Here is a 22,594-nt window from a genome sequence, read left to right on the forward strand (position 1 = left end):
GTTATGTTTAATGTTAGCGCGTTTTGAAGCAGTTCAGTTTGTTAATTGAAGCACTTCGATTTTCCTGTGCAAGTACTACATGCCTTCAGGTGGATCATTCCCTAAATGAAATAAGTATCTTTCAAGAAGCCTCCAGCTATTCTCAGTGTTGATGGCTTTCGCACATATTTTTAACAGCGGAGCTGTTTAAGTCGACCATAAGTCTGCGCAGAGCAAACAGAACGCTATCATCATCATGAACCAACACACACTCTTTGTCCTTTTCTTTGTCTTCTGCTTTGCTCCCAGAACATGTGGGCTGATTTGTCTGGCGTGGGATGCAATAACTTTGATAGACAAGAGAATGAGTAGAGAGAGGCAGAGAAAGAAAGAAAAATAGAGAAATTCTTAGCGAGGCGGGATTCGTACACGCGATCCAAAGGTGAGCGTTGTAATCACTTTGCTCTCCAGGCACGCGGGCAGAGCATAGCATAGCCTTGTATAGTACAGCAAGATAGAGGGAAAGGTAAGTGAGGGTGAGGAGGAGGGAAAAGAGGAAGGGAGAGTAAAGCATAGCATAAAAAGAGAGAAAGAAAGAAATTGAAACAGACAAACAAAGACAGAAAAAACAGAGAGATGAGAGAAAACGAAAGCGAGGAAGAAAGAGAAACGAAGGCACCACTAGAGCGGTGTTGCCTAAATTTTTTTGTTCTGCTCCCTTAATGCTTAAACTGTGTCTTACCTAGAGAGTAATCTAGCTGCCCTCACTTGCTTTCACCCTCATGGTGCAATTTCTCTCCGATTCTCAACTTAATTACCAAGAAGTTGTCCCCCGCTGTTGCCCTGAACCTTATGCTTTCCAATGGTCGGTTTGCTGCTTGCGCAATGAAATAGTGTAAAGTCGGGGCCAACCGAGATATGAACATGCTAGGGCTTACTATGATGCATTTCTTTATTATTTTGCCAATTTGTATAATGCCAGCATGGCTTCAACTAGCACACTTAGAGTGCTATTTGATGATTGGATTAAGGAGTGGTGTGAAAATGTATTGGAGTAATTACTACTTGTTAAAGGTGGCATGCATTGCGGTTTCTTGTTCAGATTTGATTTGTCCAAGACTACGTGTGCGTATTGGCATTAGTAAATAAACACCATAGATTAGAAGACTTACGGGTAAGTGTGGAGCTATGAACAGAGCGTGGTCCTCATGCTTATAATTTCCCTAGTGCTGGACAGCTTCGGACTACCTTTAACTCCGTATAATCCGAACAAAAATTCAAAGCTCTAACGAGTTTTAACGGATGTGAGCCGACTCTGCAGTTAAGGTCTAAGGTTTAGGGAGTGTCAATTCCACGAAAATGTTGATGATTCATCAGTGCACTTATAGGTTGCAGTGTTTAAAACAATGCAACATTATGTTGATCTCATTGCTAGTATATGTAGTGCATTTGAAAGGCCAGGTTGCATTTCTGGACTCTAGAAATATTCTGTGTTTTCTCACATCTTGGAAACATGATGCTGCCTGGGGCGTAAGTACTTCTAAACTCCTTGTGTATGTATGCCTCCCGTGGCGTGCGAGGGAAGTAATCGCAACACACAATGTGGTTTTTAAAGCGAGTTTAATACAAAGCGAGATGAGCAAAACAGCACTGCGATTTGTGAACAATGCTTGTTCAACAAGCATTGTTCATACAGTAGATGTAAAGCCACATGCAAGTCACTCCTGCACTCGTAAACAAAGATACAATCATACACTTCAGCTGTAATGCGCTCTATATTTGCAAGTACAACTGTGGACAAAAACAGGCTGTTCTTATAAAAAAAAGGTGCTCAGCAGAAAGGTGCAGGTTTTTCAACTGGAAACCTCAGACACGATAATCACATAAAACGGTTTCACTGTACAGCATGCCACATTAGATGAAAGTAATGCTTACTTTCATTGTTGTAAAAAGTGTATTGTGCTATCTCAGTCTTGCAGCAGTTTGCGTGCTTTAATGAAAGTCCGAAAATATTGAATGTGTGGTACGAGCTCAAATAATGGCTTGCTTTTTGAGAACTACACACATTCACAGCCACATCCTATAATAATAATATAATAATTGTTGGGGTTTAACGTCCCAAAACCACAATATGATTATGAGAGATGCCGTAGTGGAGGGCTCTGGAAATTTTGACCACTTGGGGTTCTTTAACATGTAACTAAATCTAAGCACACGGGCCTCAACCATTTTCGCCTCTATCGAAAATGCGGCCGCCGCGGCCGGGATCGATCCCACTACCTGCGGGTCAGCAGTCGAGCACCTCTAACCACTAGACCACTGTGGTTTACAGCCACATCCTAGAGCCAAGTTCTTAAAATAGCGTTATACACGTTATCATTCATTTAAGTACGTAAAATGGAAATACTGTCAGAAGTTCCGTGGTCTTTAATAAAATACTCGTTATCTTGCTAGATGCATCACAGGTGCCTATATACCAGCCAACAACCTGTCCTCATATAAGCGTTCATTGGATTTATCTTATGGGCACGAGTACAATTGAACTGCATGTAATAATTATGTACAGTTTAACTATAAAAATGATTGATGTGCACCCCCATAACATAACACAAAGAACCGCGTATTCTTAAAGACCTGTGCATCTTTACACGTTGCACCCAAGATGATTTGTGCAAAAGGCAATTATCCAAAGATCCTTGCTTTAGTTCCGTTAGTTTCACTAAATTTTACTAGGCTGATCGAGTAGTTAACATATAGACATTTTATTTAAATAGAAATTTGTTTCAAGTGAGTGTGATGTCTTTTTGTATTGCTCATACTCTGCATCCCATTCTCCATTTATGAAGAACAATTGTATTAAACCTGCCCCGCTACTGGTTCTTCTGTGGCTTAATTTTGTGAAGATAACCATGTATCACCTGAAATCGCAAATAGAACCTAGAGTTGTGCAGGCAGTCTCATTGGGGCTCAATGCTTTCTCATGTGCACATGAACATTATTTCAGGATTGACATGCTGTGTAGCTCCATCATCTAAATAACTGGTTAATAAAGATCAGTATCATATGATGTCCCAGTTAAAGGACCTGCCTGACCTAATACCACGAATTAAAGGGGGCTTTTTTGTACACAATTGCGATGGCAAACAATAGGCAAAAGTTGCCAAGCGCAACAAATCGCTTCTAGAATCTCTGGCAAACCTGCACTTTCTATATACAAGACACCAATGCTAAGAGCCTTTTAAGAAAACCAAATGCAGTTATTCCTTTCACTTTTTTTTCCCTTATCAACAACATAGCCAGAGTGCTGCTCAGGCTGCTCACAAATTGGAAAAAAGGAAAAAGGAAGTGGAATTGCTGCATTATTCCGGTCCTACTGTACAGGTCACACTAAAGAAGCAATTGTGCTTCCTCCATTACAATTACATTTATTTTGTTATCTCTCTTCTGTGCTGTGGCATGACAAAGCTTGTAGCATAGTCGCAAGTCCCCATATATATGTGCAGCCTGAAAAAAACGCTGCTCAAAAGAGTATATATTGTGAAATATGTCTACATTTAGGTTTTTAGTTTCCTTAAGGCTCGTGATCACACCGAAGGCGGGGCGACCGAAGCGGACGAGCGGGAAAGCGGAGGAAACCTCCGCTCCAGGCGGCAAAAGCGGGCGGAAAACAAGGCGGTGAGCTGGATCCTCGAGGACCGATTTTTTCTGCCCGCCGAAGGTCTCTGCTTTGCCACAGCCAATCAGAACACCATGCAGCGGTGGCGCTGGTGTAAACATTGGGCTGAGCTGGAAAAGGCGCGAGATCTGCGCAGATGGCTCCGGTGGCAAGGGTGGACAAACAGTGCCACGTGATGGAGACACGTCCACAAAAGTGCGAGATGCCCCGCCTCCTCGGCCGCACGGGCATCCGAGGAGAGCCATGCGGTCTGAACAGGTACAAGCACTCGCCGCCTCGCCGCATTGAAAATCCGCTGTGCCACTTTGGCCGCTCTGCCTTCAGTGTCAACGAGCCTTAGCATAGAGACAACATACACGAAGCGCAGATCAATTCCTGTGCATGAAGTTGTGTGCCACGCAGCCACAAAACACTGCAGAGGGATATTATGTAGAAACAAAATTATTATAAATTGGTACACTGCTAGTTCAAGTTGAAACTTACAGCAGTCCAAAGGCTAAGTTTTTTTATTGAACTTCATGCGAGCAGATGACTTCAACATTCAGATGTTACAGTACCTTTGTGTATTTGGGCTCCATTTTGTGCGAGAAAGGTAAGAAAAAGGAAAATGATAACATTTTCTCTCCATTTTCCTATTCATTATGTACAATCATTTGTTCTTGGTAAACAATTCAGCAGCCCTGAGGAGTGACGTTACTGATATCTATGAAATCATGAGAGCAGCCGGCATGAAAATTTACCGGTGAATGCATCACCACTTCTTGCTTTAGCATTCCGTTTAGCAAGCCTTGTCACTGCTCATGGCATGACTCATCGTCAGTATCTTATGTCTAATGCATCCCAGCAATTTCCAGTAATTGACTGAGAAACCATTTATCTTTTCTTAACGTGTTGAATCGTGTAAACATGAACAGTAAGGGTGAGTTCTCCTTGATAGTGTGTTACTGCAGCAGCACATGCTGCAGTAACAGCTGCAGTAATTCGTGTGCTCCCAATGTAAAAGGGAGCACACGAATTGCATTCAAGAGTGCAACTGCATTCAATCTCTTTTGCCGCACCCAGAGCACATGTGCGCCTTTCCTGGTAGCACTCTGGAGCAATAAGCCCTGATGACTTTTACAGCTCACCCCAACTTGTGGCTACCGAAGTTTAGTGCAAAAGCCAGCTACATTTCAGTTTTGACCAGTGGATTCTCAAGGCGTGTTGATGCGAGTGCACCACTACACCGCCAATAAAAATAGCTAGCCATGCACTTTGTGGTTGCTGTTTCATCCGCCAAAGACTACCACCTGGCATTTCACAGCAGTGATATCATTTTAAGCTTGCTGTGAGAGCAGATTTCGTCCGCTGTCCATATTTCTGAAGTGCAAGCATTATCGAGTGGAGTCTGCACAATCGCACTTGTGTAGCAATTGTTGGTTCAGTGCTGAACAGAGGCGTTGGTTAAGAAGGAGCGGGGGCTGGCCTGCCCCCACCCCCCTGTGCTAATTAGCAACCCTAATTAGCGGCATCATTTTATTCTAGACATGTAGTATACTGCTGAATGAACCTTGTGTAAACACACTTTCAAATTTTGAACAGAACAATGACAAATTTGTTTTGCATATGTCGCTTATATCATAGTTGGTACAGCTTGATTCCTTAACCCTTATCCTGAGCAAATAGGAAACTTATGCCTCTGGTGCTGACTACCTAGATCGTTACAGCTTTGCACAGTGTTTAAGTATGCTTCGGTTCTGCACTCACAGAAAAAAGCAAGCATTGTCAAAATCACTTGCTAATAGCACTAGTACAACAACTAGCCTTGGTAATGTAGAAAAGAAACATATATGGTAGTAACATTACTTCCCTAAAGCAAAACTGCAGAACTGCGGCTGTGACTATGGCTCTGAACACAGTGAAACCATGTTTAACAAAGTTGTTTACAATTGGTTGCCAAATATAACGAAGGAATCTTGTAATTTTCCTTGAACTTCCACAGAAACTTATGCATACAGGAAGCCAATTTTACTTCACAATGAAGATTTATCACCATTTTGCCCCAATCAGGCTGAAACGTGGTGGCGCAAGACGCTGCCGATACTTTATCTGATGGAACAACCTGAAACTCCTGCAAGCAGTTGGCTACCTGACAATGTGCCTAACTAGCTGCACTGTCAAGAACCCAATCACTATTGCTGTCACCTTGCCACTGCACCCACTTATGGCTATGTGCACCCAATATGCTGTACCTTAATGGAGGTTCAAGTTTATAATCACGTACCATAGTAACCAGAAGAGAAACTTGGGCGAGTTAGCGGTAATTCATAACTGAAAAACTACAGTGCTAAACAGACAAGGGCAGAGGAGCATCGTGTTCTTCTTTTTCCTCTGTCCTTGTTCATTTAGTGCGTCCATTTAGCACCAAGAAGAAATGTGAAAAATTGAGTGCTTTGCGTGAAGTACATGGCTTTAATAAGATATTTAGTGCAATCTGCAGTGGCCATTTGCAGGCACAACAAAAAACTGTGCATGTGAAGCCAAGCGGTCTTTCTCATTGGGGTAGTGTACTGTTATAATTCACGTCTATCCAACCTTTTTTATTGGCTCAGAGGAGGCCACTCCCCTTACCACTTGGATAAGCGACAAGACCTGGTACTATATGGTAATAACTGTAAATGAAATACTATATAGTTACAAAATATGAATTATGCCCCCATCTTGCATGGTTACTGCAAAAGGCTCATTAGCACTTTGTGGAGGCAACAGCATTGCACTGCAAACTGTTCATTTTGTGCATTAATAAGACCCACTGCACTGCCTCTTCTGCACAGCTGACGATGTCAGAGACGGATAAACGTCCACAGCTAAGAACGCAGTAATCTCGGGGACGAAGATGCAGCAGAAAATCATTTTTGTGCAGTTGTCAAATGTGCTCTGTGGGCTTTAGCATCAGCGTCGCATTGCACAATGTTTAGTGATCACACCCTGCTTTTAGGCATGTTGGCTGTGAGGGTGGATAATGGATAGTATAAGTAATGGACTTCACAAATTTCAGCTCATTCTTTGAGTTTGTTACGGAATAGTTTTGCTGTAAACAACGAAGAAATCTGCAACCACCAACAGTTGCAAGCCTTACAAGAAATGTTTTAAGACGTAGAGTCACAGGTGAATTTTCCGGGACTAGACTATTACACACACTCTAGGACAAGCACGCATCAGCAATAAGCACATGCACGCATCAGCAACAAGCACATGGTTGTGCCGACAATGTGACTACAAAAGACAAAAGGCTACGAGCTACATGAAAGCGGAGAGGTTTATAAACAAATGAAGACACGTTCACTTACGTCTCGCATACCATGTCTTGAAATTTAACTTTTTAAGTGTTTTTCACTTTTTCTGAAGACACACTGTTGGCTGCTTCAATTACAGTGCTGCGCTTCACTTCCATTTCTTGCATGGTATACTACTATGTTAAGCACTTAACATGCAGGGGGTCTTGCAATAAATATCACACTTTTGCATCACACTACACATATGCACTTCTGGAAGAAAAAAAATTAATATTGTGTATAATATAATACACTTTATACATCGCATTGAACACACACACACACACACTTGTCCTAGAAAAACAGAAAAGGTGTGATGCATTCTTAAAAGAATGCACACCTGAGAATAGATAAAAGAAGAAAAATTACACATGCCTCCTCGATGGAGAACAGTTTGTGATGATCACTGCACCTACACAAGTGATGCAACGCTTTCTTGGAATGGACTTCACACAATGAACTTCGTTCGCTCGGTCGCAACTTGTTGGCATTTCAAAAGAGTTTTTCACACAAATCACAGTAGTTTGGCAGACAAAGGCACTTTTTTTTCTCTGTCCCAGTTCCCCCGCACTCGCAGAGAAACGATCAGCAGCAGCAGTGGCTAACGAAGAACTCGTTACGCGGTGTGCAAAATGTTGAAATGACCATTCAAGCTTTGCTCACAGATGACATCCTTCATTTTGAGCCCGTGAATAGTTCCTAGTTGTTGTTTTCCTCCTCGCTCCTCAGAGACAAATTCGAAAAGTGGCTTAAGTAGCAGTACACCTTAACCTCATCATAGCGAAGTAGCATCTAACTTGAAAATAGCTTCATTACACATTTTTTAGCAAGTATTCATTACCAGACTGATATCAGCGGCACACATTACAGGTTCACTTTGGTGGATCCAGTAATTCATTTCATGCGTGTTTACTGTATCAAAGTTAGCCTTGATACAGTAAACAATGCAAAAACAACAAATCAAATCTGGGAGCAAAACGCTGCTACAACTGATCGCTGTCAAAGCGTGCAAGGAGGTGCGCTGGGTCAGCAGCTTTGAGCCCAAACACGGCAGGAATAAAGGCCTCTCCCGCCTCCCACACGCCGATGCAGGCACATTCGTTGGCAACCCCCAATGGACAAACAGCAAGTGCCTAAACAACGGCATTGCTTGTGGCACCCAGTAGGACATTATGAATTAGAAGAAAGGAGTTTTTGTCTGTAGCACACAGCGTGACATGAGACACTGCAAGAAGGAAAATGGTTTTGCGGCATCCCGCTAAAATGGCTGCACAAGGGACCATACTAATGGAATAAAAGCTGTCAAGAGACCAGTGTGAGCTATAAGAGAGGTCACTAAAGCAATAGAAAAAGTATCTAAAATGCAGCATGGTTTATTAATACTGTTTCTTGGGCCGACTAGACACTAGAACGTGAACGTAAGGACGAAGAACTCGCAAGAACCATTCTCAGTCAAGTAAAACTTACACTCACTCTGTATCCGACAACTTGCACCTGCTTTTCTATTTTTTTTATTTAAAGGCGGGTGTGCCAGCCAAGCAAACATAGGCACTCAGACGTGCAGCACCAGTGGATGCATTTCCATAGCTTCTTTCTGTTATGAGGCCACAACTGCCAGTGCTTTGCTACAAGAATCTACCAGCATTACAGATGCACCAATCAGAAGATGCTACGGCATTCGCTCTACTTATCTTAGGGAAAGCTCAAGCTGCGCAATCAATATGACTGTTGATGGGAGAGACAAACTCGAGTCGAGATATGAACTGAGCCCTGCTCAGTTAACTATTACTTAGGTCAGATAACATCGGTGTGCTTCATTCCTGGCTAAAACCAAAAGGCATGCAATGCAATCGCACTTCATTACAGTAGACTCTCAGTAAACGGAAATTGCTGCTTAAATGGAACAACTGCCTCCAACATGATTGGTTTCATACTTGAATTCTGAACCCCTGTTCATCTCTCAGTAAACAGAACTACTGTTAAGGGGGGACATGGGTCCTGAAATTTTTTTTTTAATTCTTTGTCGATTGAGATGAAACTTGCAGAGTTTATGCATATTTGTGTGCAGATTTCAAATATGCAATTATTTTTCTAGTATAACATGTAGTTTTTAAAATATCAAACATTTCATATGCTTTTTGGGAGCCCCAGTTTGCCTAAACTGAGAGTTACAAAGTAATTAAGCACATCAGAATGACCTGCAATGAGTACAGAGTGCAAGAAAACAAGAATGGATGTTCTAAACCCATTTGAACAAAAGTTATGGCACGATGAACATTCCAAATTAGTCTACTCCAAGCTGGGATTTCAGCCACAAATATTCAACATGCCACAACTTTTGTTCAAATGGGCTTAGAACATCCATTCTTGTTTTCTTGCACTCTGTACTCATTCCAGGTCATTCTAATGTGCCTAATTACTTTGTAACTCTCTCAGTTTAGGCAAACTGGGGCTCCCGAAATGGCACATGGAATTCAAAAACTACACATTGTACTAGGAAACAAATTGCATATTTGAAATCAGCGCACAAATATACATAAACTCAGTGAGTTTGATTTAAATTGGTAAAGAATTGTAAAAAAAGTTTTCAGGCGCAGTGTCCCCCCTTAAATGGAACACATTTTACCGGTCCCTTCAGGTTCCATTTTATGAGAGTGTACTGTATTTCCAACTGCAGGTACATCATCAATCCAATATTAATTGTTAGACCTACTTTCTTCCTACGTCCATGCAATAAATGGGTCACCTAATAGATTACGAGAAATCGGCTGTGTAGAATGAAAGATGGGAAATCTATAAGCGAATAAAACTAATAAACACTTAAAGTTCTGATGTACAAGTGATCATCGTAGCCTTATGAGCAGGACTAAGCAAGCCCCCAAAAATGAGACTTCGCTTTCTGTGCTTTGAGCTACTGATCAACTTGCGACTGTAATAACTAGTACTGGCTAACTGCCTGGGCATCTCAGTATGATGATTACAAAAAGAAAAAAGCAGAGATTATCAGATTTGATTCATGGACCCGACACACTTCAAATGGAAAGCTTTCTTTCTAAAGAACCCATAGTAGAATGGCTACACTTATATTCCAGTTTCTTAAGGGATATTCTGTGCACAACTGCAAGTAACTAAACAACTTGCAGAGCACGCACCATCCCACATGACTGTGCTGTAATACTGCGACTTTGGCTACAAGTGTTATTCCTTGACTTCACACATCTCAACCCTCAGTGTATAATATATATTTTTTGGCATATGCTCCGGACCTATGCAAGCAGAAATTGCAGGAAAACTTCTCTTCTCACACAAAACTACATTCAAATCACTTGTAACATAAATGAAGCCTAACATGCAGCAAACTGCACTGCAGTGTTTAGAAACAACAGAAAGCCGAAAAAGTGAATAGGCATTCATGCTTTGAAAAAGTGGGTATACAGAGCATGTACAAAAGGGGAACTAACAGGGGACAACACAAAGGAAGACTGTTAATTCAAAGATCATACAGTGTCGCTACCTTCCCGCTAATATTAGCCGACACTTTCGTTGTTCTTTTCGTTCATTCTGTGTCCGAGTCTCGTACGTCTTCCTTTCGCATACAAAAACAGATACAGGCCCATAGACGAGAAAGAACGCCTATTGCAAAAGGTTTTATAAACAATGAGAACTTCCCTGAAGTGTTTTCACAGTTCTATGCAGTCACACAAGGTAATCCTCTCACACGAGAAGACTTCTAAGTCAGAACGGCACCACAGCTTAAAAACCGCAAACTAGAAAGTAAAGAAGGGTGGTTAACGAACTTTATAGAACAAGCAAAGAGGGGGTGTCACGTTAACGGCTGTCCCGGGGTGGTTGCGTGCCTCTATACCTCAGCGGGGGGCGGCAGTTGGCCACTATCGTCGCCTGCCTGGTGGCTCGTCCAGTCGGCCAAAGCAATGTGATTTGTGTCGCTTCCCTAGATGCCCACCAGGGCGCGTGGCGTGAACAGCACCAGGGCCTGCTGATTCACGCAGTGCACAGTGAGCAGGGAGATGAGGAACACGGCGATGCCTCCGACGAGGACCGACACCTCTTGCCGGAAGCTGGGCATGAGGAACACCTGCAGTGATGCCTCTTCCCACACGCTCTCAGTCCACGTCGAGTACTCCCGCGTGCTCCAGTCTGCACAGTGGGATGTGGCGGAGTCGCAAAAAAAAAGTCGCAGTTTTGGCCGAAAAGCAAAGCACCCATTAGGATAGGAGAACGTGAGAGAATCACACGAAGTAAGGTTTGTAATTATTTAGGCTGTATGAATGGCTCTAAATATTCACTTACAATCTAAACAAATGTGTGTCACACAAAGACAACACAAACAGATTTCATTTAACGACTACAAGCACTCGCTGACACAATGCTGATGTGACAAGGAGTGCTGGCAGTGGGGAGTATGTATGCTAGTCTTGAAACAGGCATTTCGTGTTGTTACTCGCTCCAGCATTTCAACCACGCCGCATTTCCGAAGCTCAGATTACATGACCTCCAAACGTAGGTGCACAAAAACACCGCATGCATAAAGCCACCAGACATTTTGGTTCACTCTTGTAAAGTAGTACTTTGACCTGGTCCCAGTAGGAAGTAATGCCAACCTAGAAAGCCAAGCGCACACATGAACTACATGTGCACTTGGCTGCATACGATGCCACTGCTAGGCTTAGGAAAGGGACGTACAGTTGAGCTGAATATGACTTAGAAAAATTGGGGGACCCTTAAGCTTCTCCTTTAAGAGTTGAATGCGATAGCGAAATCCGGCCCCTAGTGCACACTTCTACCACTAAGATGCATACTTATTGATGTGTTGTTACACACACACGTACGCACACACAGACACACATGCCCGCACGCGTGACGTGGTCAGGCCAGGAAAGCGGAGGTCAAACGCCAACAACGCCATGAAGATGCCTTGCTGAGAGCCAGGGAAGCTGAAATGAAGCGTCGTCGCCGTGGCATGGATCCCAAACTACGAGCGCGGGAAGCCAATCACAGGCGTCAACGACGCCAAAATGACGCAGAACTTCGAGCTTGAGAAGCGGAGGCCAAGCATCAGCGTCGCCAAGACAACCTTGACGTGAGAGCGACTACTTGACATGAATGTCCTGCCGGCACTCATAGATAGCAAACTGTGCAGTGTGGCCATTTCTGTAGTCGAAACATGTTTTTTACAATGTCTCACAGATGGCAGAACATTATCTAGTGTTTTGCTGGTTGTTTGATATGTTTTCCGCTAGATGGACACAGTAGTTGTCGTTTGTTGGAGCTGTTTGCAAGTTGCATTTCTAGCGGCGATGTGTGCACTATACCAGCTTTTTTGACGCATGGCGTCACGCGAAAAACGTAGTTTGATGGCCTCGCCAATGTGCCTACAAATCGTCGTGACACCTGCCGAACAAAATGCGTTAAGGAGACTCCTTCCACTACATGACATTTATGTAGTGTTTTTTTCCGAAGCAGTTGCAAGTAACATCGTGGCTTTGTGGTAGGACATCTGCTTGCCACGCAAACGGCCCGGGTTCGATCCTCAATGGGACCGAAGATTTTTATTGTTTATTTTATTTGCACCTTTCTCGATTTTTCGGTCGCGCACGATTTTTCGCTCACAAGCATCGGTAGCGACGGTGTCACCGTTGCCAACACAGGAATTTCTGCGACACGAGCTCTCTAACGCTATCGCGCTAACACAGGAGCATGGCCTCATGAGCTCAAAAGTTGCACTTGGCTTCAACTTTAAAGGGGCCCTGCGACACAAATTAAGCATGTCATTTCCAAAGCATGTTCTGGTACTGTGGAATGCCGAATGCCGAAAACGAAGCCGTTATAATTTTATTTCACCGGATAAACTACCTTGATTTCGAACTAAAGCGACACACGCCGGCTATTTTTGTTATGGGAAGTGACGTTTCGTCATGTGGCAGGGACGACAACGGCCGTGCATTTTGATTGGCTTGACGCGACAAGTACCATGTAATATTCATATAGCTAGGCCAAGTAACTGAGCCCTAAAAAGGATAAAACCCCTTTTTTATGCTTTCTCAGAAACAAATCACTTCTGTTTCTAACTGATATACAGCATAACCTCGTTACAACGGATCTGTTTACAACAGACATTCGGATATTACATACCAATTTGCGGCACTATGCCGACCTCCGTATTTGTTAAATTGATTGAGTTTTGTTTACAATGGATTCTGGTACAACGGACATTCGGATATAATTGCCTAAAATGTCAGGCCAGCAAGGTGGTCAGGACTCCTTTACGGCGGACTTTTCTACCACGGACATACCAAATTCAATAACTTCCAACTTCAAACATCACTTAGCATACTTTCGGGACGGGAACAGCGCGCCGCGGATATCGACGTACCGATTTAAGAACGAAGGCCGCAGACGATCTCTGGTCTGTCAATGATCAGCTATGCCTAGCTGTAGCGACAAAAAATCGGCGCGCAGCGTGCTTAGTGTTGCGCTTTGGGATGCTGACGCGCGAAATTGCTAGCCGCTGCCACCGCTTCTCCGAGCGGTCGCTGCGCGGCGAGCTGGGGGGGGGGGGTCCACTGCCGATGCGCAAAATTTCCATCCGCTGTTCTTAGGAGCCAGCGGGCGATGCGATTCGTTGCTTGTGACGAAGGATATTGTGGCTTCTTCGCTTTCGTATGTCCGCTAACGCGATGTTCTTGCCCGCAAAGTTCGGATTTGTCTCGCACATCGGCACTGTGAGGGGAATTAGGCCTAGCCACGACATCGAGTAGAAAGCTCGGTTGCGATGTGCGTGGCCGCGGTGCCTGATGTTTCAAAGTACGTGATGCTCGATTGCGAGTACAAAGAGTTGTCCCGCGGTGGCCTTCGTCATAAGCTCCGAAGTGCTGATAAGAAGAAGACGTCTGCGGTGTTTTACGCACGTATGCGATGTTCGCGACGAGTGCGGCGCGCTATCGTAATCAGATGATTGAGCTTCCGCTTGCAGCTGCCAAACTAAAGCGTTCTGAATCATCGTCGACCCGTGAACACAGAACGAGTGCAAACGCGTCACTAAGTAGCGCAATTTTCGACAGCCACGACCTCGCGACGCACAAGCAGCAGACGACGATCCCGAAGCGCGCATCACGGCAGAAGCAGCCAATCGGAGGCCTTGAATTGAACTTCAAACATGTGCTTTTTGTACGCTTGTTACTGAATGGAGGAGCTAGCTGAAACGGAGAACTTGAACACGTAGAAATGCCCTTTACGACAAGCCCAAAATGGTGGTGCCCGGTTGCGCCGTTGCCGAGCTATAATTTTGAAAAACGCTGTTTTTTTTTTTGCTATTTCCGCAATTTTAGCCAAGTTGCCAGACGCAAAGAAAATTTTTTGTAGCACTTCTACGTAGTTTTCAGTGAAGATATTTTGGAATCAGATAGAAAATGGGCTACAAAAACTGAATATGTGGTTTTCCAAAAATCGCATTTTTTTTGGGTCCCCCATTAAAAATAAGACCATGTTTGTGACTCGTGATCCTATCCGGTTATAACAGACCCATTCAGCATTTACATAAAAGTCTGTTGTAACAGTACTTGGATTTTACATACTCCCTTTACAACAGACCAAAATCCTCTTCGTTATGAAGGTCTGTTGTAATGAGGTTATACTGTAGTGCTTTCAAAACAACAGACACAACGCTAGGTGCACTGTGGAACTAGTGGGAATGGTAATCAAACAATTCTTCCGCGTTTTGCTTTTTTGCAGCATCAGGCGATATTGGCCACACCGGCAGCTGCGAAACACGTAACGCTCAGTTCGGCACAATGCTGTCAACGAAAAAAGGAAAATTCTAAACACACCTTCTGAGTTATCGGGCGGTAGCGTTTTGTCCAGGCCCTCGGGGCCATCCTCCCGCCGTGCGGGGCTCAGCAACACACTCTCAATTTACAATGGCATGCCTGGATACGGCACAACATGCAGGGCATTGCTACGTCGCAAGACTCGCGCTCAAGGTTTGTTTGATCATCCAGACTCGGTGTGTGCACTACACGACAAAACATGGGACCGTTTGCTAGGCGACGCACGTGGTTCGTCGTAGCCATGGTTGCAACGCCGTCAAAAAGAGCGGTGGCAAGGCACTGTGTGAAGGCCACCATGAGGCGAGACTTCCGCTATGTCTCTATAAGAGGCGCGCGGTGATTGGAAATGGCCTTTGACGTCAGCGGGAGAGTGAAATGCGAAAGGAAATGTTTCTTGTCATCGTCTGCTCGAGTTTTGAACTTTGAAGAGCTAATAACATCAGTTTTCGTGCATCAATTTTCGTCATTCTTTTTGCGTTCGTCTCGGCATTCATTACTACACACATACCAGTGATAAATTAGGCAGTCGCAAAAGCATCGCAGGGCCCCTTTAACTTTCCATCATTGACCCAAGTACTAAATGACATTCTTATCTGGCACCATCCTGAGGTGTGAAAACAGCATTTAGTGGTGAAAATAAGGGCTAGTAGAAGCCATGGTTGATCTTTGAGCTCGTGAGACCATGCATTCTCATGTTGCAAGACATACTGAGCGTGACTGTACTCTCCTTCGCTAGCCTCCAATATCCAAGATTTCCAATAGCAGGTGTGCAGGAAAATGATGTGCATGATGCTGACGCATCGAGCTGATGTGCAGATTTCCTATGGCTCACCCCTGCACCCACAGCCCAACACATGACAACCAACACCCAGTGAGCAGGCTGTTCAACCTCCTGCTGCAATTGTACTTTTTGGAACGCCACTGCCCTGATTATAGCAAAAATGTGCTTAAAATGTCTTAAGTATATAATTGCTGTCGCAATAAAAACACATTAGCTCACTCCTTAACATAGCCACAAGCAATGATCGGCATCCATTATCGCCAACAGAGTGCAATTTGCGGTATAAGTAACACTAACCTTTGAGTTCGTGCGCTGGAGAACGTGCCAGCGTCATCATTGTGGTTGATCGCACACATAATCCTGTTTCGTTGACATCTGGACCATCCATCCAGGTGTACTGGTGAAGCTGTAAAGAAAAAAGAATTCAGTGAGTTACTAACCTTAGCATAGCATTACCTTCACAACAGTAGACTCCCAGTAAACGGAAATCTCTTAAACGGAACTGCTGCTTAAATGGCACAACTGCCTCTGATATGATTGGTTTCAATATTGTATTCTGCACCCCTGTTCATGTCTCAGTAAATGGAACTCTTGTTAAACAGAATGTATATTCCTAGTGCCTTCAGGTTCTGTTTAATGAGAGTCTACTGCATTTCAATCCTGAAATTTACCCTCAATTGATAATGCAAACACGACTGATTGACACGAATGCAGCTGACCCCAATGATGACTTGCAGTACCCGCCTTAGTGGCACTGGAGACGGTTAATAAAATTGTCACTGTGCCTTTGGGAGCTGGCACTCTTCGTAAGCTGTTTTCTTCATGTGTGCCTAACATTGCTGGTCACATTATCTGAAGGTTTTGGAAACAAATTGAAGCAAGGGGAAACTCAGTGCAACATTTTTTCGAATGGTAGACCACAGGAACATGAAACCTTATTCAAAACAACTATTGGGCAGTTCTCCGACTTTGAACTTGTGGTACTTTTCCTCCTATTAAAATGCTGGGACCAGTCGTGGAGTATGAATTATCTGTCAATCCAAATTATATAAGTTTTTAAGTGGTATGGAGATTCTGTTGTATTTACTGGCACTGTTCTGGTACAAGGCAACAGCTGCTCAGTTATATGTGAAACTTTAATACAAGAGCCCGAAACTTTGTTCAGAGCCCAGAGATCAAAGTTTAGATAATTCCAAACATTCGTTTGCACACTGTACGAAGTGCTGTGCTATGATGAGCCTATGTTCCACTCACAGCATGCGTAGGCCCATCAGTGCCAAGTTTCCTCTAGTACTCTTAGCATCATACACAGTAGAACCTCGCTAATACGTTCCCGCTTAGTATGATTTCCTGGCCCCTACGCTCGCAATCGCAAAAACTCGAACTAAGTTAACCCAATAGAGCTACGTGTTAATACGTTCCTGGAAAATACGATTATTCGGCAGCAACATTCAGCACCACAGCAAACTGCGGTCGTATGATACGTTCTGCAGCCAAAAGCTCTCATTCAAGTGTGCAAAAAAGCCCCTCTTGTGTACTTGTGAAGCTCCGCTGTGCCTAATTCCCCCCCACGGCGCCTTCTCTGAATTACTCGACTATCCCTTCCGTGTCTTCTCCAAATTGCTCGATCATCTCTTCAACCACTGCCTCGTCCAATGCCTCCTATCCTCAGCTCTCTGTCAACCACACAATGACCGAAGGTAGGCGGTCACGCTGGCCGTCAAAATCTTCAAATGGCTTTAAAAAAAAAAGTGTATTTTCTGTAGCACAGTGGTTTCGTTCTGCAATTTTGCTGAGCACTGCAAATCCTTCATCCGCAGCACGCTACGTAGATACTTACTTGTTCCACACACTTTTGTTCAGATCCCATGACTACAACAACAGCCGGGAGAACACTGCGGAGCTAACAATGCAGCGAAAAGAATGGATGCTGTCGAACATCTCCAGTCCGCCACGGTTCGCTACGAGACCTACGGAAGCGCACGTGGCGCACATGCCGCCGCTGCTGCACAACACACCGCGCCACTACAGAGGTCCTCTCTAGCACCACGTAACCATAGCAACGCTGCCATTGTGCCTAGCGCGTATGGCCGATAAGGCGTCATTTCCTCCACACTTTTCTCCCAGAACGCGTTCATTTTAGGGTTGCTCCGCCCAGCGCGCGGCACACTTCCAGACAGCAGTTCATTTTTTTCTGGCTGGACAGTTCTGCCTACACGCGTGTCGCCAGAACCTGCCAGGACCATGGCAGTTCTTTCGTTCCTTCGTGGCCAGGACAAATTTGTTCTGGAACAATTCTTGAAGGTTTCTGGCTATCAGACGCCAAATATAGAGATGATGCGCATTTGCTGCCATCTTTGTAAGGACTTGACGGATTGCAATGCGGGTGCTTGGGGACTTCACCTTCCGTTGCCATTACGCTTGGCGTTATCTTCTAAAGCCCATTCCGCTGTGCGAGATGGTGCGATTACGAGTGGTGGCGAACATACCACCGCATGTCTCAAGTTAAAACAGCACGCTAACTGATCAACGCATGTGCGCAACTTAGTATGCGATAACCATGGTTATGGCGCTCGATTGCTGACCCAAAGGTCGTGGGATCGAATCCCAGCCACGGCGGCTGCATTTTCGATGGAGGCGAAAATGTTTGAGGCCCGCATACTTAGATTTAGATGCGCGTTAAAGAACCCCAGGTAGTCGAAATTTCTGAAGCCCTCCACTACGGCGTCCCTCATAATCATATCGTGGTTTTGGGACGTTAAACCCCAGATATTTTTATTAGCGATAATGGCGGGCAGCTGTCGCTTTCGGGCAAACTATCACTTTTCGCGGTGAGACTTCACATCGTGTTGTACCGTGACTGTTACATGCACTACGCAGAGCTACATCTGTTAATCTGTTAGCAGCACAGCAGTTTTGTTCATGGACGGGCGAGAACATACATGATTGTATCCCGATTGCGTATTACTCGAGAATAATCGCTTCAGCTCTTCGGCAAACCTAACCACATATTTACAAGCGGGCAATGCAGAAAGAACCGACGCTCACACGAGGCAATGTTTCGTTTGCTGCCACGGCGGTAGCGTTTGTCTACGTTTGCGCTGGCTGTCCCCTAGCGTTTGATTTTGCAATCTTTCGGGTGTCTCGGGATTTCAACACACTTGACCATGACTTTGTTTTCTGTGAGAACCGTAACTAGCTGGCTAACCTTTGGCTGCCAGAAGTTCGAAAATTGAAGAGCCCCACTATGTTTTTAAGAAATAAATGTTTTTTGCCCTTGCACCTCGAAATGGGCTTGTCAGACTCGATTTTTACTAGATTCAGATTATACGTTTTCCTGGATAGTACATTTATTTTTTGTGTTTTTTCAAAAAGGTGTCCACAAGGTTCTACTCTACGCTAAAAGGGCAACAAAAATACCACAACCACACTCTAATGCTTACCCTGTCTGAATCGGCAAGCTGGGTGCAGTTCTCCTTGGTGACCTTCTTGAGGTGCTCGCCCGTAAGGTAGGCCATGACTAGCCGGGTCAGGACAGTGGACGGATTGATTGTGCGGCCGTTTGGATCCACACTCACATACAGGGGGAAGGGTTTGCTTCCCTAGGCAAAGAGAGCAAAAGAAAAATGCATTCAAGATTCTTGCATTTTCTTGAACTTCCTGTCTTAGCACTCGAACATTTGGAGTGCCAACAAGAAAAAAACAAATGCGGAAGAAGAAATGAGCTGTATTATAATAAGTTTAGTACAATGATAACGCCCAAACATCAAGCATGAGCAACTTGAATTTTTGAAGAACTGCGTAGCCCCTTGAGTCACGATGCCCTATGAAATCAAGTGGCTCTCCTGGTACCAAACAAATGATGCGAAGACTATGGAAGGGTAATGCGATATTTTATAGCGTTTCAATGTCTGTCTTTAGCATCCCTTCAATCGTTGTAACCAGGCTTTGTTATTGTGACAAGAACCCACTTATGCCAGTAGTAAACCCTGCGATTTATTCTGTTGGTCGGGCTGATTCTTTGGCTAAGAGAAGGTAGGTGCGTGGGGAGCTCATGCTCAGAGTGCTGGATGTGGTGTCCCAATCAAAATCTTTGGCCATCTTGGAGCAGCATGTCAGTGGCACTATGCCATGCTACAGCCAGTGCGAAGCAGCAGAGCAGCGGAGGTGGCAGAGGGGATGAGTGGTGGCAATTGTTGAGAAAGGTAACAGTAGCATCCCACAAGGAAGCACAGATCAGAGGGAAAGGACAGGAGTGACGAAATAAAAGAACCGAATAAAGAGGTGACTTGAACTAATCTACCGAGCATGCATGGTCCTCGACCTCTGTCGCCCAAACAGCAGAGGCTATGTCTGCTTGCGATGGCTACTACAGGGCTCTCCTGGCCATAGGCAAGTGCACCATAGTGAAAGAGGCAGAAGAAAGGAAGATGCAGGCGCATTGAAAAGCATGTGCACAGTGGAGGAGTGAGCAGAAGGGGAAGGAGAGAGTGCATCTTGGCCGCTTGTGCATGCACCTCGGTACGATGGTTGTTACAGCCAAGCGCATTGGCAGCTGGCACTCCTTATCTTGCAGGTATCAGCAGTGGGTACAAAAGCCCCGCAAGCCAAGATGTCTGGTAGCTACGTGTATGCCTTCACTTTATGTTATTCTTTTGGAGGTACATTGATGCAATAGGAAACGTGATGAGACTTTTCCCCGAAAGGCAATCAATAGGTGTGGGAATTTTGTTCAAGATAACCTTTGGGTTGCTTTTATGGTTTGAATTCATAGGGTATTTCTCCTTCTCATATGCACAGAAATTTAGCAGGACCAGTTGTGCAGTTTGACTTAAGTGCAATTCGGATTAAGACATTTAGAATTATTAGTAGTATTCTACTTTACCACATATCAACTGAACTGCATTGAAATTCGCAGAAAAAAAGTTCTGGTGTTCTATATGCCAGGACACCGATATTATCATGAGGCATGCAGTAATAGGCATTTCCTGATAAATTTTCAAACCCTGGGGTTCCTTAACATGCACCTAAATTTAGGTACTACATGAGTGTTCTCGCATTTTGCCCTCATCAAAATGCAGTCGTGGTCAGGAATCGCACCTACAGCCTCGAGTTTAGCAGCACAACGCGTTAGCTGCTAAGTTACCATGGCAGAAAATGAAAGTTGCCAAAGCAGAGTGATGAAAGAGCATAAGACTCACTCATTGCTGACACAGAGGCTTTGTTTGTGACTTCACCAAACAGGGCACACGAAGCGTTCAGAACGTAACACTCCAGGAGTTCCACCGTCTGCATAAGAGTAAATGGGAACAAAGCAGTCAGAACCACGGGTTCATCACTATGTAAAGTAAGAATTGGCAACTAAACTTTGTTTAGTTTCCTACTTTATACTAGATAACAGATTATACCGAAGTATGACTCCATTTCCACGACAAAGGTTCAATGTATTACCCACCCTGAACTTGTCCAAGGTGAGGACCTTGGCCTCCTCGCCTGTGATGACCTTAAAGACAGCAGATGCCACGGCGGCAGCCAATTTGGTCAGGTGTTTGGCCACTGCCTGCAAGTCCAATCCTGTAGAGTTCAGGTTCTCCCAGCTGTCGAGGTAGCTGTTGTAGTATCTGTGATAATACAAGGACAAGCAAGGAGATGCAGAAGAATGCCACAAAAACTTGATCCTCTTGAGCCTCCAAGCTTAGCAAACAAAATAGCCAATGTTAATAGGCAGGTGCAAATATTAAAAAAGTTCAAATATCGAGTCGAATGGTGTTGTATTAACTCGGATAGCTGCTGTGCTCTTTCATCTGAATATCAACTAGTACTCACAAATACAAATAATTTTGAATAGCCTACATATACTTCAAGACATCAACTGTACTTAAGTGAGCACAAAATTGGTGCAAAAAGTACCATAAAGTTCATCCCCGCAGGCATAGCACAGGCACAACACATGAGAGCTTATGTTTTGTAGCAAGCTACTACTGTATGTTGTTTAGGGAACCAGGCTTTACCAGCTATAACACTACTGCTGGCACTTTCACAAGAGTTATGTACAGTGGAACCTCGTTAATGCGTACCTGCCGGGAACGCCGCGTAACTACGCACTAAACGGTAGTACGCATTAACCACCAAGTAAAGATTTGCATCTCCTCGCGTACGCCATCGCCGCCAGCAAAGAAATAAATACAGTGCCACAGCAAATATTGCCTAAAGTACCCATTGCAAAGCCTTTTCTTTCTTTTTGCCAAAGTGGAGAAAAGATTCTGGTACTCTCGCACGACCGTCCGATAGTGCCGATAGCGCGCGGTGGCGACGCCAAGCAGCATTTCGGAACTATTACAGGGTCCGGTATTCGCAATGCCCATAGACTGTCGCGCCACCGAGCGGAATTGAGGAGCGTCCTCTCGAGGAGGGTTAGTAGACGACAAAATGGCGGCACTATGCAGTCGCTCCCTTGTTCGGCTGTGCTAGCCTCAGTGTTAACGCGTTGGCAAGAAAGGAACACTACGACTTTGCATGTTCCCTGCATCAGTGAACAAACCGGGCCCTCCGCGACACGATAAATCTGATTCGTTCTTGCGAGACGCGAAGTTTTCGTGAAAATACGTGGCAACTCGCGCTTTCAATGCTAGCCCACAGTGTACACATACTATCAGCTTCGCGAGGCTTTCTGTAGCCACGTAGGTAAGTTAAATGTTATCGTCTGACATATTCAGTTGAAGCTCACCCTGTTTTACTTGCATATATAATTGGTCAGTGTTTCTTGTAGTGCATGAGTCCCATAACACTGTACGCGGGAGGGAGGTCGCGCGGGCTCGCGATGTGCTCAGCCTCATGTATAACTGAGCGATCTCAAGTTGGCGATACATGAAAATAGGGCCTCTATCCTTTGTCAGCAAAGCGCTGTTACGAATCGTGAGAGCGACGTTTCAATCATTCGAGGACGCGTCTGCTCGACGCCTTTCATGGAGCGAACGCTTTCCATCCACGCCGTCCT

The 22,594-nt window shown here is 44.5% G+C and overlaps 1 protein-coding gene across 1 annotated transcript in view; it reads right to left on the reverse strand.

Annotated features, from left to right (window-relative positions):
* Positions 1–1,585: 1,585 nt before the first annotated feature.
* LOC119394842 (nicastrin) overlaps positions 1,586–22,594 on the reverse strand; it is a 33,736-nt gene continuing 12,727 nt past the window's right edge. The window contains exons 10-14 of the mRNA XM_049415998.1: positions 21,053–21,218; positions 20,795–20,886; positions 19,041–19,194; positions 15,895–16,003; positions 1,586–11,127 (exon numbers count right to left, since the gene is read on the reverse strand). Of these exons, the coding sequence (XP_049271955.1) occupies positions 10,922–11,127; positions 15,895–16,003; positions 19,041–19,194; positions 20,795–20,886; positions 21,053–21,218 (727 nt within the window). The 3' untranslated portion in view covers positions 1,586–10,921. The remainder of the gene's footprint in view (positions 11,128–15,894; positions 16,004–19,040; positions 19,195–20,794; positions 20,887–21,052; positions 21,219–22,594) is intronic.

Source organism: Rhipicephalus sanguineus, chromosome 5, assembly GCF_013339695.2.
Source record: "Rhipicephalus sanguineus isolate Rsan-2018 chromosome 5, BIME_Rsan_1.4, whole genome shotgun sequence".
NCBI lineage: Eukaryota > Metazoa > Arthropoda > Arachnida > Ixodida > Ixodidae > Rhipicephalus > Rhipicephalus sanguineus.